This window comes from Phascolarctos cinereus, unplaced genomic scaffold, assembly GCF_003287225.1.
Source record: "Phascolarctos cinereus isolate Bilbo 61053 unplaced genomic scaffold, phaCin_HiC Scaffold_2;HRSCAF=192, whole genome shotgun sequence".
Taxonomy (NCBI): Eukaryota; Metazoa; Chordata; class Mammalia; order Diprotodontia; family Phascolarctidae; genus Phascolarctos; species Phascolarctos cinereus.
The window spans coordinates 76616734-76635014 of record NW_027555625.1 but is presented as its reverse complement, the minus strand read 5'-3'; the positions used below and the strand labels follow the sequence as shown (position 1 = coordinate 76635014).

At 37.0% G+C, this 18281-nt stretch overlaps 1 protein-coding gene across 1 annotated transcript; it reads left to right on the top strand.

Moving 5' to 3' along the window:
* Positions 1-130: 130 nt before the first annotated feature.
* LOC110193197 (uncharacterized) lies at positions 131-17664 on the top strand. Its single transcript, XM_020964845.2, is given in 6 exon segments — positions 131-791; positions 2652-2787; positions 3315-3410; positions 9807-9951; positions 10233-11654; positions 11656-17664. Coding segments are annotated over 6 exon segments (1929 nt in total). The 5' UTR covers positions 131-755; the 3' UTR covers positions 11750-17664.
* The last annotated feature ends 617 nt before the right edge of the window (positions 17665-18281 follow it).

The following is an 18281-nucleotide window of genomic DNA, read 5'->3' as shown; positions in this document are numbered from 1 at the left end:
CGATAATTCCTGCCAGGCAACATTTGGTGCCAGGCCAGCAAAGTGCAGCATCCTGGGGCTGTGCAGACAGAGGGACAATGGCCGGAAGGGGCGGGAGGAAGGGCGCTCTGACGTCTCTTCCAGTTCCGCTCTGCTGTTACTCAGGTAGCCTGGCCTGATGGACTTGCTTTGTGTGTCTTCCGTCTTCCCTGTCCCGGACCCGGGAGCTGGTGCTCCTCCGGCCTTCGGGCCTCCCTCCGACCCAACGTCGCCCGCGGCCTGTCCCTGCTCCTGCCGCTGCTGGCGAGCCGAGCTGCCCCCGGGGATCGGGGGTGTGCGCTGAGCGGAGCCGGCTGCCAGGCCCTGTCTCGGGGGTCTTTGTGAGCGCGGGGCCGGGCGATTCTCTCGGCAGGTGCCTGGTCGGGCCCTTTCCTGGGCTGGCCGCCCCCCGCCGGCCCTTGAGCTCTCCTCTCTCGCTGCTCCGCGTCTGCAGGGAAGGAGAGCTGGGCGCAGCCGCGTGTTCTGCTACGCCTGAGCACCCGCCTGCCACGTCGTGGTCAGGCTCGCCGCGGTCCCCCACGGCGGGTTTGGGGCTGGAGCCGCCAGTGCTCCTCGTGTGCCCGGGCCTTGAACCCCCCGGGGTCTGGGTGGTTCGTGAGCTCTGTCTGCGGGGGGAGTGGGGCGGGAGGGGCAAGGTAGACTAATGCCTGTCTTGGGTCGTTTTTCTTTCCCGTTTCTGCCTTCTGAGCCCTCTGTCCTTCTCCAAGAGGGTGGGAATGGCCCCTGTATTCCTGACAGCGCCAGGCTGCAAAGTGAGTTCAGTTTGCTCTTGAAGAAATATTTGTTTCTTAATCCTCGGCCTGGAACGTAAGAAATGGGGTCTGTCTTGTTTGAGCCAGGCATTAAATCTCCTTGGGCTTTACTTTCCTCGTTTGTCATTGGAGGAGTTGGACTAGATGGTGTTTAAGGTCCTTGTCTCTGTTTCTGCATCTATTATTCTGTGATCTTAGCCTTACCAGAAAGTAGAATTTAAAGCTGGAGAAGACCATAGTAATTAAGTTGTCTAATTCCCTTCTTTTAGAGATTTTGTAAAAGCTCTACAGCTAGAAGTATAATAATTGTTATTTATGTAACGTTTAGATTTACAAAATCCTTTCAGACAGCTCTTTTGGGTCTTACAACAGCACTAAGAAGTGAGGTTTGGGCCCAGATATTCCTGACTCCCATTCACCATTTGATCCAGTCATGCTGTGGTGAAGTCACACCTCTACTAAGTAGAAGAAGCAGCATTTTGTTATAGGTCTTCTGACTGCCCTGGCTTTTTTCCTACTCTATACCATACTCTGGATAACATACATACTCTATAGAGAATGTGCTTTCCACTTTGGTGCTGTTCCTTTCTTCTTAATCTGAAGTTCACTTATTCAAATCCTCTGATTGCTAATTCCTGACCTGGGCCTCTGTGAAAAAAAAAAAAGCAAATATTGAAATCAGCCTTCTAAGATTACAAAGTTCTTTCCTCACAGAAAGTAAGTAGTAGCACAAGCATTATTTCTCCATTTGACAGATGGGGAAACTGACAGAGAGCAATAACTTGTTCAAGATCAGTTAGTTAAGCAATACAAATGCTTCAATTTGTACTTTAAGTACTCTGTGTATTTAGAGAAGGAAGATTGTATAGAATCTAGTGGTTTCTAAATTTTTTCCTTCATATTAATCTTGTCTTTTTTTTTATGAGGTAGTATTAACTTTGTTGACTTTTTGTTGTGGGAAAGGCAGGGGAAAAAAGGCTAAGACAGAATTATTTGGTCTCCATTTCTGTGGTTAAGTGTGGCTCAGAAGGTAATTATAGATACTAAAATAATTGTAAAGCAATTGTAATAATTTAAATCATAGTGTTTGGCTTAAATTTATTGTTAAAAGTTCACTCTGTGAGAATGTCTGTCCATGGAATTCTAGTGTTAAGCTACAATGTTTGTTCAGTTGTTTGGGGAGCACTTTGGTGGAGTGCCTGGTGTTGTACATGAATCCAGGAAGATTTGGGTTCCAGTCCTGCTGCTTAATACTATGTGGCCTTTTTCAAGTCAATTAACCTCTTTGGTACTCAGTTTTCTCATCTATAAACTGGGAGAATGTAATATATACAGTATCTACCTCATAAAGTCTTTGCAAGATCTAAAAGGGATAATTTATGTAAAGCAGTTTTTAAATGAAATGTTATTCAAATGTAGACTACTTGTATTAAATAGTAATGAGTTATCTAGGGGATAGCTATAATAAGCATATTTGAATTAGTCTGAAATGGTGCAAAAAGGGAGAAAATGGCACTGGAGAATGTTATCCAAGGGAAAGTACATTTGATTATTAATGGAGGAAGCTTGTGTTATTGCTTCTAATGGAAATCCCTAATACTTGGATCATGATAACTAATGTTATAAATTTGTTTGTTTTTGTTTTTTTGGGCAATTGGGGTTAAGTGACTTGCCCAGGGTCACACAGCTAGTGTCAAGTGTTTGATCTGAGGCCAGATTTGAACTCAGGTCCTCCTGACATCACAGCCAGTACTCTACCCACTGCGCCACCTAGCTGCCCCTCAATATATATTTGACTTGGAACACTAACCATCAAGAACCACTTTTTAACATTCCTGCCAAATTTATCACCCCATGAAGGTCCAACAGGAATTGGTGACATTTAAGGATGTAGCTGTAGACTTTACCCCTGAGGAGTGGGGAAATCTGGACTCTTCCCAGAAAGCGTTATACAAGGATGTGATGCTGGAGAACTATAGGAACCTTGTCTTCCTGGGTAAGGAGAGCTATCTCTTGTGTCTCAGATTCTTTCCATAGTGGAATCTTTCTTACTTCACTTAGTGAATTAACATTTTCTACATGATTAACATTTAGAAATTATTGTTTAACATGCAGAGATCAGTTTGCTAATCCTCTTGTGGCCATAAATGGTTTACGTTGGTTCTTTAGTCTCAGACAAAAGGTCCTTACCGTGTATTGCTGGAGGTTGGGTACTTGTTTGTGTTATGTTTGAAGTAGCCTTCCCATTCTCTGTCCTTCAGGTAAAAGATTCTCTCCTAAAGTCCCAGTGTAGAAGTCTGAGAACAAGAAAGTTTCATTCTTTTAGTTGGAATGAATCAAATGTACTTTTATTTGTGATGGCATATCCCCAGGGTCTGACTTATCTAAGGAAAACAATGCAGATGATACTTCAGAGGTCTTTTGGACCTTTGGGCATCCTTAATATGCCTCTTTACCCCAAATAGTCAATAGGGATAAGATAGGGGCTTTTGTTCTCAACACTTTTCCATCTCCAATAAGCAGGACTTACAGTTTGGAAACCGGATGTGATCTCCCACTTGGAAGAAGGGGAAGCACCTTGGATGCAGGACAGAGAAGTACCAAAAACCATCAATCCAGGTGAGTCATTGAAAATCAGGCAAATGGGAATCTTTATGAGCCACACCTTAGCTGGTCTTTCATGGGAAGTTTCATTTTTAGAGCTCTCCTTAGAGGTCTCTTCTCTGTATCTCTGGAGCAGAGCTGAGCTGTGACAGCAAGAGCTATCAATAAATCATTTTCCTAATATCTGTTGGGGAAGTGTTTTCTTCAGAGATCTTTCTCTTCCATTTCTCCTTAGTCATTTAATCCCTAACAACCATTTTTTACCTTAATTCCCTTTTAGTCTTTTTTTTTTTGCAAATTTTATTTAATTTTTTTTGATAAATAAAAATTTGTTTTCTTTCTTTACCTTTTCATTCCCCTACAAGGGGTGAGGAGAACCCTTGTAGCAAATAACGCATAATCAAGCAAAACAAATCCCCTCATTGTCCATGTCCTAAAACTATATCTTGATAGTTCTTTTTAAAAAACATGTATACTTACTTGGGAATGGCTAGGTGGTTCAGTGGATAGAGTACTTGGCCTAAGGTTGGGAAGTCCTGAGTTCAAATCCAACCTCAGACACTAGCTGTGTGACCCTGGTCAAGTCACTTAACCTCTTTGCCCTAAGCCACTGGAGAAGGAAATGGCCAACTTACTCTAGTATCTTTGCCAAGAAAACCCCATGGACAGCATTGGCATGCCCTGAACCATGGGGTCATGAAGAGTCAGTCACAAAGTATCAGATGTGATTGAACAACAACAGCAATACCAACTTGAACACCTAGCTATGACACTTATTAAGTGTTTACTGTGTATTAAATGCTTTTTAAATTTCTGAGGTCCAAATTCAATTTAAAAAACAGCATTTTCAAAGAGTTTACTTTTTAATGGAGGAAAGAAAATACAGAAGGGGAAGCTAAAAAGCATGAAGTAGAGAGGAGTAGGGTATGGGGAGTGGTGGGAGCTAGCAATAGAGTGAGCATAGCCTGGACACCTCAGAATTGTAGTGTTGGCTAGAGACTAAGAATTCAGGAAAGAGGGCCTCCGAGGTGGGAAGGCTGTTGGAGAAGGAGTGGAGAAGATAAAACAATAACAAAAACACCCCATTTTCTGACATATCACCTTCTCATTTTTTCTTCTAAATGTTTTTTTAAAATTATGTGTTTTTTTATATAACTTTCTTTAGAGTGTATATTCTCAAATTGCTGTCTTTGATCTATTCTACTAGGGGCTAGTCTTAACATTTTTGTATTTTTAAGGAATGGCAATTACAATGGTATAATAATAATAATCCATTTTCAATTATTCACAATCTGTTTAGCCATTCCACCAAGAGCTAGAAGCATAGGTCCTTTGTGTTCATACTTTTGGTATTATAAATAAAATCAGAATAGAAGGAAAGATGCGGGGGTTGGAGGGGAGAGAGGGAGAAAGAGAGAGAGAGAGACTATTTTTGTAATATTTAAATATGTTTGAAAAATACATAGATTATTGGTGCGCATGAAACTTATTATGGTATATAATGTGAGATGCTTCTATCCCTGTGTTTCTACTGTTTTCCCTTGAGTTTTTGAGTAGTGATTCTCTTCCACAGTGTTCTGTAATCTTAGATTTGAAGCACCTCAAACTCAGCATGTCCAAAATGGAACCACTCATATTTCTCCCAAAATTTAGCCCTACAAACTTCCCAAGTCTATTCATGTTATCCACTCTTTCTAGTCATCTAACTTTTAAACCTCAGAGTTGTCCTTGACTATTCTTTCCCCCCCAACCCTTTTATCCAGTCAGTTATCAAGCGTTATGGGTCCTATTTCTACAGAATCTTTCTTATCTCTCCTTTTTTCTCTACTCACACAGTCACTACCTTACTTTAGACCTTTGTCATTTCTTGTCTCCTAATTTGTTTCTCTACGAGATATTGTGCTATGTAATCTGTTCTTCCTGACATCCTTTGTATATGCCCCCTTCTCTCCTGGTGATGCTCCCACCCTGGTACAGGCCCTCAATTTAAATATGCATAGTTTCAAAAAATATTTAATGATACTTTGTTTTTCTCTTAACTGCCTTTTATAATTTATCTTCTCCCCTTTCAGAGAGAATCATAACTTAGAGTGGAAACATTTTTTAAAAAACAACTCAGGCAACTGTAACAACACATTAAAAAATCTGAAATTTTATTCAGTGTTCCACACCTATTGTCTTCCAGCTATGGGGAGTGGGAGGAGGCATCCCTTATGGAATTGTACAGGAAAGATTGTTTCCTGTATTTTTACTTAGGGGCCAAGCTTGGTCATTGTAATTTCATGGCCTCCATTTTTTATTACTTTCTTATTGTATTTTACATTTCCATTTGATTCATTGTTTATTTTTTTCCTATTTTAGCTTACTTTATTTAGTGTTAGTTCATATGTCTTTACCTTCTTTCATGTATTTATCATATTCATATGGAAGAAGCCAGTAGTAAGGAGATATTGAAGATTAGAGAGAGAGTGATTAGATGATTGTGGGGGCAATCTGTTTGATAAAAAGAGAGGAAATGGAATTAAGGGAATGTATAGAGGGATTGATTTTTAACCTTACACTAGCTACTTAATTTCTCATTCACCCTGACACATGTCTTAAGCCTTCAAGTTACATATTAATTGATAAATTGTATTCCTGAGGAAATTTTTATATGTCTGGATTTCACCTGCTTCATGAAATCTATGAAATTAATCTGGACTTTTCACCTCAAAAAGTTTCATTCTGGTCACATTGCAGGGATTCAGCCATGAATAAGGAATGTCTCCATTTATTTAAATCTTAATTTATTTCTTAAAAATGTGTTATCTATATTTGTATAAGTCTTCTCTATGTTTGATTCCTTCAGATAGATCATATTTTTAATAGTAATTTTCAATAATATTTCTGTTTTATCTTTTTCTTCTGGTTTTGTTAGTAGCATACATGCAGTGTTGTATACATTTTCATAGGTTTATTTTACATTTTGCTGCTTTATTGATGCTATAGGATCATTGATCTAAAGCTGGAAGGGACCGCAGAGGCTATCGAGTCCAACTCCTTCCTTTATTTTAGAGGGTAGGAAGTTGAGAAACCTAGAAGCTTAAGTAACTTGCCCAGCTACACGCTAGGTGGTAATTATCAGAGGCAGGTTCTGAACCTTGGTCTAACTCCAGAGCCGGCATTCTTCCCTTTTTATAGTGTAAATTTAATCATATTTATTAATTTTTTTCTCTTGTCATCTTGCATGATATTGAGGACAGGAGGGCATCTTGATTTCATCTCTGAACTTACTAAGATTCTAGTGTTTGTCCATTACAAAGAATGTCTCTCTCAGTTGCAAATAAGCACTTTTAAAAAAATTATTTTAAAGAGTGTCACTTTCATGCCTAATTTTTGCTACATGTGTATTTTGAACATTTTATAAATGCTTAAAGGTTTGAAAAATTATATTGATATTTTGTTTTTGCTTTAGCTACTTTTCCTATTTATATCGCTATCTTCCTCAGAAAGCCATATCTTAAATATTTTTTTTAAATCAGTAAAATTAAACACATCAAAAATCTGAAATATAATGCTGTATATCAAGCCCATAGTCTCAGACCTGTGCAAAGAATGGAAGAAGTATTTTCTTGTATTTTTTCTTTGGCCCCATGCTTGGTTGCTATACTTTCATGATATTCATTTTTTAAAAATAATTTTGTTGTACTCTCCATTGTTAGATTTACTGTATATTGTTTCCTGTTTCAACTTACTGTACTTTTTTCATTTCATATGCCTTCCCATGCTTGTCTGTATTAAGCAAATTCAATATTCTTTTGAAAGCTGAGAAAGAGTATACCCTGCTAAACTCCTTTTACAAAAAAAACCCCTATAGCACCAACATTCAAACCAGAAAAAGATAAAGCAAAATAAGACAACTATGTACGTATATCATTAATAATTATTAAATTAAAAAAATTTAAATCATGGTCAAAAGGACCACAATAATATTCAAAAAATTATTCACTGTGATGAAGTTAAAATTTGTGCCAGGGATGCAAGTATGGTTCACCATTAGGAATACAGTATAATTAATCATATTATTGAAAACTAAAACATCCAAAGCACAATTATAATCAATAGATATAAATGAAACTCTTGACAAAGTACAATGCCTATTTATTCTAAAAAAAAACAAAGACAAAAACAAAAAAACCACCACCTAGTAGAATCAAGTGAACTTTTTAAGTAAAAGTAAGAAAAACTTCCTTTAAAGATAACCAAAGCACTACAGTACATCTCATATGTCTTGTGCTTCATTTTGTAAAGCGTTTTGTAGGTGCACTCTTCAGTTACTGCTAAACACCTGATTTGAAAATTTTCCTTTATTATTCATCAATGCAAACTGATTTGGCTGAAGTAACCTAACAAAGTACCATTATGTTCTGGTACTAAGAAAGTTACCTTTCAGTAAAAGTACTGAAATGCAAAAAAAAAATACTGTAAGTATATATGTATATGTCTAAAACCATAACTAGCATTATATGCAATGGAGAAACTCTAGAAAGCTTCCCAGTACATCTGTGTATAAAGCTAGAGTACCTCCTTTTCTACTCTTATTTGATTTAGTTCTGTAAATGCTAGTGATAGAAATAAAACAAGAGCAAGGAATTAAAAGAATAAAAACAACCAAAGGAAAAAATTATTCCCGTTTAATAATGAAATTATGCTTTACATAGAAAACACCAAACAACAAATAAAAACTTATTGAGACAGTCAGCAATTTCAGGGAAAGACCAGGTTATCAAATAAACCCACAGAATCAATAGCATTTCTATATAACAATAATAAAACCCAAGAATCATTGATAGAAAGGGACATCTCATTCATAATAATTACAAAATATATAAAATATATGAGAATTAGTCTACCAAGGCAGACTTGGGATCCACAGTCTTTAAAGAAATGATGAATACTTTAAATAATTGAAGTATATACAGTGCTTATAGCTTGGTGGTAGCAATATAATAAAAAAGAAAATACCGAAATTAATTAATACATTTAATACTCTTGCTAATCAAACTATCAAGAGATTGTTTTATTTTTTGCTGTCCAGTCATTTTTTAGTTGTGTCTGACTCTTGGTGACCCCTTTTTGAGTTTTCTTGGCAAAGATACTGGAGTGGTCTGCCATTTCCTTCTCCAGATCATCTTACAGATAAGGTACTGAAGCGAGCAAGGTTAAATGACTCCTCTACGGTCACTCAGCTATTAAGTGTCTGAATCTGGATTTGAACTCAGAACAATGAGTCTTCCTGACTCCAGGCCCAGTGCTTTATCCACTGTGCCACTTAGCTACCCCAAATTGCTTTACAGTTAGACAAAAATTAGAAATTTTTTAAAGAAACAAAAGTTCCAAAATCTATAGGGAATTTTTTTTTAAATCAGGAATCAAAATAGAAGAAATGGGAAGATATCATTTTCATTACCTCTTATGCTATAAAGCAGTAGTCAGCAAAATCGTTTAGTGTTTGTTAAAAATTACAGAAGCATTTTAGTGGAAAAAACTACATAAGAATGGATCAGGAATATCTGTTCTCAACAGTCTAGTGTTAGATAAGCCTGAAAATAAAAATTACTTGAGAAAGAACTCACAATTTAACAACTTGAAAACCTAAAAGTAATTGAACTGGAATTAGTTTTAGACCAACATCATACACAATACAGTAAGTTCAAAATAGCTATACAACCTTACTATTGGAGATCATACTTTAAAACAAAATTTAAAAGAATTAGACCAGGTACCTCTCAAAGTGATGACTAGGAATGAAAACTTAAGTAACAGAATAAGGCAATCCAAAACTGTATAATAGAACATTTCAACTACGTGAAATTGAAAAATATTAGCATTAATAATGTTAGCAATTAGGATAAGAAGGTATACTGTTATGTAGGGAAAACATCTGCATTTTATAGCATTTATGTCATTTTATAATGGCATGTTTTCTAAAGTATCGAGGGAACCTATACAAATGCTTTCCCTCAAAGATTGAGTGGTTAAAGGATATGAAAAAACTGTTCTCAGAAGATTTACAAAGTACTATGAACAGTATCAGATATTTCTTCAAAACTCTAATAAAATAATAAATAAATGCAAATTAAGAGAACTTATGCCCAGAAAATATGTTTCCAATAGTAGAGAAAGAAAGGCATCATGCTAAATTTCTTTTACCAAACACATAAACTTTATACTAATTCCAGGATGAGATATAATAAAGAATTAAAGATAAATATCCTGATGAATATCAATACAAAAGTATTAAAAATTAAGCAAAAAGCTGTAGTATATAAAAATAAATGTAGACAATTTTTCATGGTGAAGAAGTCAGAAGATAGGATTTATTCCACTTTAAGATTTAACAGGGAATATTTACATTTTTACTTCTTTCAGATTTGGAAACTAGACCTGAAGCCAAGGAGCCAGCTCATGAAAAACTGAGAAGGAATGGTTCCCATATTTCTCAATTGGAAGAATCATGGGAATATTATGTAGGATTGGAGGGACTGCAGCAGAACCATGAGGAGATACATTCTAGGCAAGTAAAAAGAAAAACCTCGAAGGTAGAATTTTCTGGCCAAGCCCTATCCATTTACTTTAGTTGGTGTCCATATATGAAAATATCTCCATAAATAAAATATGCATTAATAGAACACATTACTCAGGCCTAAGGAAATAAAAATTAATGAATATAAAATGCATTCAGTTTATAATTCCTATCTTTTCAATAGCTTAGAAACCTATTGGGTAGAAACTTTATGAATGTAATGCATATAAGTAAACCTACAACCACAATTCATCAATTATTTCTCATCACAGAATTCCTATTGGAGAAAATCTCCATAAAAGTCATGAATATATAGAGGCCATCTGGAGTACACACCTTGTTGAATGTCAGACAATTCATAGTAGAAAAAAGCCTTATGAAGATAATGGTTATGGGAAAGTCTTCCATTCCAGCTCATTTCTTACCCAACACCAGACCCTGCATACTAGAGAGAGGCCTAATGAATGTGTAAAGGCCTTCTGCTGGTGCTCACAATCTACCCAACATGAAAGATTTCACACTGGAGAGAAGCCTTATGAATATGTATATCCAGTAGAATTCTCCTATAGCCAGTACCTTAATAACCATCAGAAAATTCATAATACAGAGAAGCCTTATGAATGTAACTATTGTGGGAGGGCTTTCCGTTGGAGATCACAGTTAACTGCACATCAGAGAATTCATACTGGAGAGAAGCCTTATGAATGTAACCGTTGTGGGAAGGCCTTCTGTAGGAGATCACAGTTAACTGTTCATCAGAGAATTCATACTGGAGAGAAGCCTTATAAGTGTAATGAGTGTGGGAAGGGATTCCGCCATAGTACAGAGCTAAATCTCCATCAGAGATTTCATGCTACAGAGAAGCCTTACAAGTTTAACAATTATGTGAAGGACTACAACCAAAATTCAGACTTCATGCTACATCAGAGAATTCATATTGGAGAGAATCCTTATGAATGTAACTATTGTGGGAAGGCCTTCCATCAGAGTTCACAGTTAACTCGACATCAGAGAATTCATACTGGAGAAAAGCCTTATGAATGTAATTATTGTGGGAAGGCCTTCCGCCAGAGTTCACATTTAACTCGACATCAGAGAATTCATACTGGAGAAAAGCCTTACAAGTGTAAGGATTGTGGGAAGGGCTTTCACCAGCGTTCAGAGTTAATCCCACATCAGAGAATTCATACTGGAGAAAAGCCTTATGAATGTAACTATTGTGGGAAGGCCTTCCACCGGAGTTCACAATTAACTCGACATCAAAGAATTCATACTGGAGAGAAACCTTACAAATGTAACTATTGTGGAAAAGCTTTCCATCAGAGTTCACAGTTAACTCTTCATCAAAGAATTCATACAGGAGAGAAGCCTTACAAATGTAAAGATTGTGAGAAAGCTTTCCACCGGAGTTCAGAATTAACTCTGCATCAAAGAATTCATACTGGAGAGAAGCCTTATAAATGTAAAGATTGTGGGAAGGCTTACAATCGGAATTCAGAGTTAACTTTACATCAACGAATTCATACTGGAGAGAAGCCTTATGAATGTAAATACTGTGCAAAAACCTTCCGCCAAAGTTCACATTTAAATCGACATCAGAGAATTCATACGGGAGAGAAACCTTATAAATGTAACTACTGTGGGAAAGCCTTCCGCAACAAAGAACATCTTATTATACATCAGAGACTTCATAGTGGAACCTTATGAATGTTATGAATATAGGAAAGTTTTCCACAAGAGTTTACAATTAATTCTACATCAGAGAATTCATACTGGAGAAAAGCAATAAACATATACTGATTTTGGGAAGACCACATAGAGTTCATGGTTAACCTAACATCAGAGACTTCATCCTGGGAAGAAGAAACATCAAAGAATTCATTCAGCAGGCCTTCCACAGGAGTTAACACTTAACAAGACAAAAGAGATGTCATACTAGATAGAAGACTTTTGAAGCTAATTATTGTGGGAAATCCTTTCATATCAAAATATACCTTATTCTACAAAGATGTCACACTGAGGAGTAACTTTTTAAATGAGTGTGGGAAAATCTTCCATCAGACTTCAGAATTAACATTAGATAAATTCATACTAAAGAGAAGCTTCAAAATGTAATGATTGTAGAAAGGCCTACAACTGGAGTTCAGAGTTAATTGACATCAGAGAATTAATACTAGAGAAAAGACTTATAAATCTAAGTAATTAGTCTGGAAAGACCTTTTTATCAAAGAATATCTTACTCTACATCAGAGACTTCAGTTGAGGGTGAAACCTTATAAATGTAATCAATGTGGGAAAGCCTTCCCCAGGAGCTCATACTTAGTTGTATATCAAATAACTCATAACAGTTGTAACAATTGCAAGATAACCTATAGCTAGGGTTCATTCAGCATTAGAGAATTCATTCTGGAAAGAGGACTTTGGAAGGCAGCTATTCAGAGAAAGCCTGTATTAAAGTACAACTTAGACAGAAATATCATACTGAAGAATAGCCTTATAAATGTCTTGAATATGGGAAAGTCTTCTACTGGTTTTCACAATGGATTGTACATCAGAAATTCATAGTAAAGCAGCACCTTAAAGTGTATTTATTGAAAAATAAATTGAGCTAATGGCTTGCTGAACATCAAAGAATTCATACCAGAGAAAAACTCTACGAGTATAATGATTTGTGGAAAGGCCTTTTGGCTGGTTCAGCATCAAAATTCCTACAGGAGAGAAAACTTAGGAATGTGGAAAGACTTTCCTGGATAGCACATACTTCATGGAACATTAGGGAATTTATGCTAGGGAGAAGCCTTTTGAATTTAATGATTATGGGAAGGTTTTACCTTGGCATTTCATACCTTAAAATCAGAAGACATAATTTAGAGAAGCCTAATAAATATTATGAATATGGAAAGAATTTCTGCTGGACCTCAATTCATTAGATATCAGAGTTGAAGTGGTATTTTATCATTGAAATTAACTATGGAAAGACATTCTCCAACAATACATATCTTAGTAAACATCAGAAACCTCACCTTCAAGAGAAGCCTCACAAATGTAATATAATGATTGTAGAAAGCCTTTCATGAAAGCAGAACCCTTATTCAACATTGAAGCTCTTAAACTGGAGAAAACCTTCATGAAGATAGAACCTTGTGAATATAATTATCTTGAGAAAGCTTATACTTAGTTGAGCTGAGTCATGACAAAATTGGGGATAACGAGAAGAAATGTTTAGAAGAGGTGATTATGGGGGACAGTCTCATGTCTGAGGGAAAGCAAGTAGGACAGTGTGATAAGATCAGTCTCTACTAAGGTTTTTGTTCACAAGTAGATTAAACTAGTTCTTTCCCTAAAAGGTAAGGAAAGTATCCCTAAGACTTGATTGGCCCAGAGAGCTAAGGCTCAAATAGTCTAATTAATTGAAATAGCTTCTTGCTGGCCTCAAACCATGTTGAAGTGTTGAAGTGGCTTTCTCTTCAGCTAACAGTGTATTAAAAAAAAAATTTATGTTGACTCTGGCTCTTCAGACTCCGAAGGCCACTGTAGTTATCACATCCTTGTCTACTGACCTGGCTCATTTCCATCAGGAGATGAGGAATGCCCAAACAACTGCTGCATTCTTATTAAGTATCCTTTTTATGCTATGGCTAATTAAACATCCTTTTGTTAACCATTGAATGACCTATCAGTATCTCATTTCATTCCAATATTGGAGTTATACTACCAGCTTCAATCTAGCTCACCTCATAGCATTTAGCATAGTCAGTAGCAAAAGGAGTACATGAAAAGGCTTACAGGGAAGGTACATTCATTACCAGGTCTATCTTTCCCTCAGTGTTTTGAACTGCCTTAGAGAATTTGAGGTGCCAGCAGAAAAGTTGCATGTGAATTGGCTTAGCACATGGCACAGAAAGAGACAAGAGTTTCCTAGTTTTAAAGACTACAATGAGACAAGCAGCTACTGAAGCTACTAATAAATAGTACAAGTGGAAAGGGTGATACTGTTGAAGTCAGGGACAGGTTTTAGGAAGGAACTTACAGGCAAGTGATGAAAAGTATGGTTTTTGACCAAGAAGTTTTACTGGAAAATATGTTGTAGCCTCCTGAAATCTGTGTTGTATGACTTGAGAATGGAAGTTGAAAATTGGAGGTTAAAAAAACCATGGACTTCTCCTCTTACTCTTGCCCCCCCTTCAAAAAAGTTCTTTATTCCATAGACAGAATGTAGAGTGGGAAGGCATTCACCACCAAGGAACAAGGAAGCTTAAACAGCAACCTGATGAGATGCTAGAGTGAGGGTGTAATACATTAGGGACAGTTTGGGTATCCACGTTAGTCCCATGAATTTGGCAAGTTGAAAGAAGGTGTACTTTTCCTAAGCCAGTTAAATCAGTTGCTACAGATGGAGATTTCCCTTTGTCCCTTTTTAGGTAGTTTAGATGAGGAGTAATGCATAACTGACCCCATAAAAGTGAATTCCCATTGCAGCCAGTTCCCTCATATTGTGGGGAAAGTAGGGGGAGGTCCTAAATGAAAGGGGTGTGGTAAATTGGATCTATGTGCCCCTTTCCATTAACTTGCCATGCTGTATGATCAGGAGTTGCGGCAATTAGATCCTACCTTTAAGTGGGTGTATTTTCCATCCAAGCGATATTATGCTTTAGCTGTAGGTCTCCCTCCCCACAGTCATTAAGGAAGATGGAGATCAGTAGAAAAAATTTCACTGGAACATCAGGAAAATGGCCAGGACACATAAATACTGTCATTGCAAATAGGTGCTTTTAGAATGGGGAAGAAGGCACAAAGCCCTTCTTTTCACTAGGTAGGTAGAGTGTGACAGGTGATATTCTCTCTTTCAGATCTTTGAGTGCGGTTCCTGAAAGAGCTGATAAGAAAACAGATGAGTGTCAGCCTCTGGGGATACTAGTACAACTGTAACAGGAAATATAACAGAGGGGCAGTTAAGGCCCTTTAACCCCATCTGAACCTGATGAATCTCTTAAAGCCCCCAATCCATTTGGATACAAGGGCCTGTTGGACAGTGGCAACCACATTACTCATACAAAGGAAGGCCCACAGGTCATCCCAGTTTCCACTCTTAGACCATCAAAGGAAGAGATATCAAGTTCTTGGGAAGCAGTATCTGTACTGGCTCTTTTGGTTATCATGGGTAGGGCCAAATAGAAATAGTGAAACTTGCAGTTACACCCTAGCATCTCAGGTCATTAACACAAATATTGTCCCCCTTCACTGAAGGGTGGGGCAGAGAGAGAGTAGTGAAAATGTTCCTATCTAATGGTGGAGATGAAGAAAGCTAGATGACTTTGCTTTACCATAACCCCTATATAACTCATGAGGAAGGTAGATGGCACCTGGTGGTTTGCAGTGGACAATAGGGAGCTAAACAAAATTGTCATGTACATCTCACTGTAACTTCCTGACCTGCCAGTGTGATAGGCCAGGCATCCTAGGTCCAGAAGGAATGGTATAGGATTATCAACCTCCCCAACACTTTTTCTCTTCCGTTGCTGACACTACTCAAGAGCAGTCAGTTTTCACTTGTGAAGGAGTCCAGTATGTCTTCACCATGCTTCTCTAGAACTTTCTGAACTCTCCTTCATATGACAGCATTCTGGTGGGCAGAGACTTGAAAGAGGCTTCCCTACCTGAGGGCATTGATATCCACTACTGAACTGATGACATATAATTGACCAAGCTGGATGAGAACCTACATCAGATAGTAGCCCATATGAGGGGAAAGTGTTGGGCAGTATAGAGGAATTATATTTCCAACCCCAGTATTTTTATTATGTAAGTTTTATTCCATATAATAGATTTCAGTGATATGTTTCAGAACCCAGTATAATTAATGGGTTATATTAGTAAAGACTTGGTTCAGCGGAATCAAATGGAAATATGTAAAGTGCTCTTTAAACATTAAGACATTTAGCTTGCTATCAATAATAAGCTGGCTTATTGGGTTCTTGAGGACTTCCCCCAGCCTCTACCCTGATGTTCTCCCTTTACTGAGTTATCTGCAAGCTCACCTCTTTCAAATGGGACCCAGACCAAACTTCTGCCCTGAAAGACTGAAGCAGCCTATACAGCAGTCTCTTCCCTAGACTCTTAGGATCCGGTGGGTACCCATGCTTTTGGAAGTCCCTGTTCTTAAAGACCTGGTTAAGTGAGCTTTAGCAGACAACTTTTTGGTGATGAGAATATATGAAAGCTCCCCAAAGTATCCATTTTTTACACCACTTTTGAAAAGTTGCCTGCCTGGACTTGAGTTGCTACTGAATAGGTGCTCAGAGTAATATCATCACTCTATTCGTAGATTGTGTTATCTTGAGTTGTGTGTTGTTAAAAAGCCCTTCTTACAAGATGGATAAAGCATAGAAAGCTCCTATTATTAAACCAGAATGGTATATTGAAAATTGCTCTTGTATAGGTCCCATGTAAGTGCACTTCAGAAACAGGTTGTGGCCTCTGGATCCTTGAGAGCAAATCTACAGGGCCCCCACTTCTGTGGATCTAGCTCCCGAGCAATTATTTTGCCTATTTTACCTATGGCTAGTCCTTCCTAAAAGCAAGGCACATACAACTGGATTTCACTGGCCCTAGGGAATGGGCATCCTGATAAGTCATTATGGGCTGAACTGGAGGTAGCATGGTTGGCAGGTGAAAGATCCCTGAAGTCAGATAATATCATATACACTGATTCCTGGGTGGTGGCTATGGGTCTGGCTAAGTGGGTATGATCTATATGAGCTCCCTCTGAATACTATAATTCTATGTGAGAAGTCCTACAAATGGATTATTGGCTACTATCCACTGAGCCCTGATTTTTTTTTCCATTTAAAAATTATAAACTTAATACTAATCAAAATTTAAAATAAGTATAAAATCTTAATATTGGTATTATAAATATAAATCCTTAGTATTTGTAAAAATGAAACCATACAAATTAACAAACAACATAAATTAAATGATGTTTTTGTTGTTCTTATACCCTTTCAGGAATTTCTGAAGTGCTATTTTTAACTTTATATTCCAGTTTGGTATCTCATTGATAGTCTATTTGCAATGTCTGTCCTAGGTGGTTGTCTATCTAATTTTATATCACAGCCTGGAAAATATTCTTTGTCCGCTTAGTTTTCCCATTTGGATAGCTAGACCAAAATCTTGTGGGATTATGTGTCTCATTTAGAAGTCTAGATTGTTCTGAAACTTGATATGATAAAAACAGGAGCATTTGAGGGACCTTGCTATCTATTAGAGTTCATATGTATTTCACACATACATGTTATATGATATATGTAGATGGGGCTGCATTTATGCCTACATAATTCTTGTTTTGCTGCTCATGGCATTGTATCATTTGTATAAGCTTTTTCATATTTCTCACTAATGATGATATAATTATATTACGTTAATATATCATCAGGAGGTCTCAATATTGTGGTATAGGAAGGGACTTTTTTCCTTCTTATTAGTTTTGGGATAGTGCCCTCATAATGGAGATGTTGAATTGAAATGTATGATCAGTGTTGTGACTCATATATTCCCATAGTATTCACTAAGTGTATAAAAGTCTGCAATCTCATCAATGATTTAATAAAGGATCTATTTCCCCACAGCCTTTACATTTGAATTTTATAATAATTGATCATATTTTTGATGTTCTAATGAAAATAAAGCGATATTTTAAGATTGTCTTATTTGCCTATCTCTGGCTATTTCCTTTAATAACTGCCTTCTCATACTCTTTGATACTTGCTCTGTTGGTAAGTATGTGATGTTACTCTTAGTACGATAGCTGTTCTTTAGTAAATCTGAATTTGAGGACTTTATCCAATATTTTTCTGGAAATACCTTTCCCCACTGTATTGTCTTTTAATTACTGAGCTTTTGCTTTCTAGTGTAGAAAATCTTTATATCTTTATGCAATTAAAAAATCAAACTTTCTTAGCTTTTCTCAAACTTCACATAGGTATGAATATCATTTTATCAGTTTTCTGAATATTTAACCTTTATTTCTCACCTTTCAAGATAGGCATTTTCTGAGAATTGCCCATTCTCATGATCTCCTCTCTTTTTCTCTCTCTCTTTTATTGTAACAATATTGTTCAATTCATTATTCCCTTTCATTTCCCCTTTTTAACCCTGGTTCTGTAATTTAGTGGTTAGAGTAGTATACAGTACTATTATTGCTTTTTAACATACGGTGCTGAATCCATTGAAATTTGAAACTGACTTTGCAACAAAAGTGCTGTTGTTGTTTTTTTTAAGTACCCACTAAGTGTGTTTGTGGGGTGGGGAGAAACCATCTC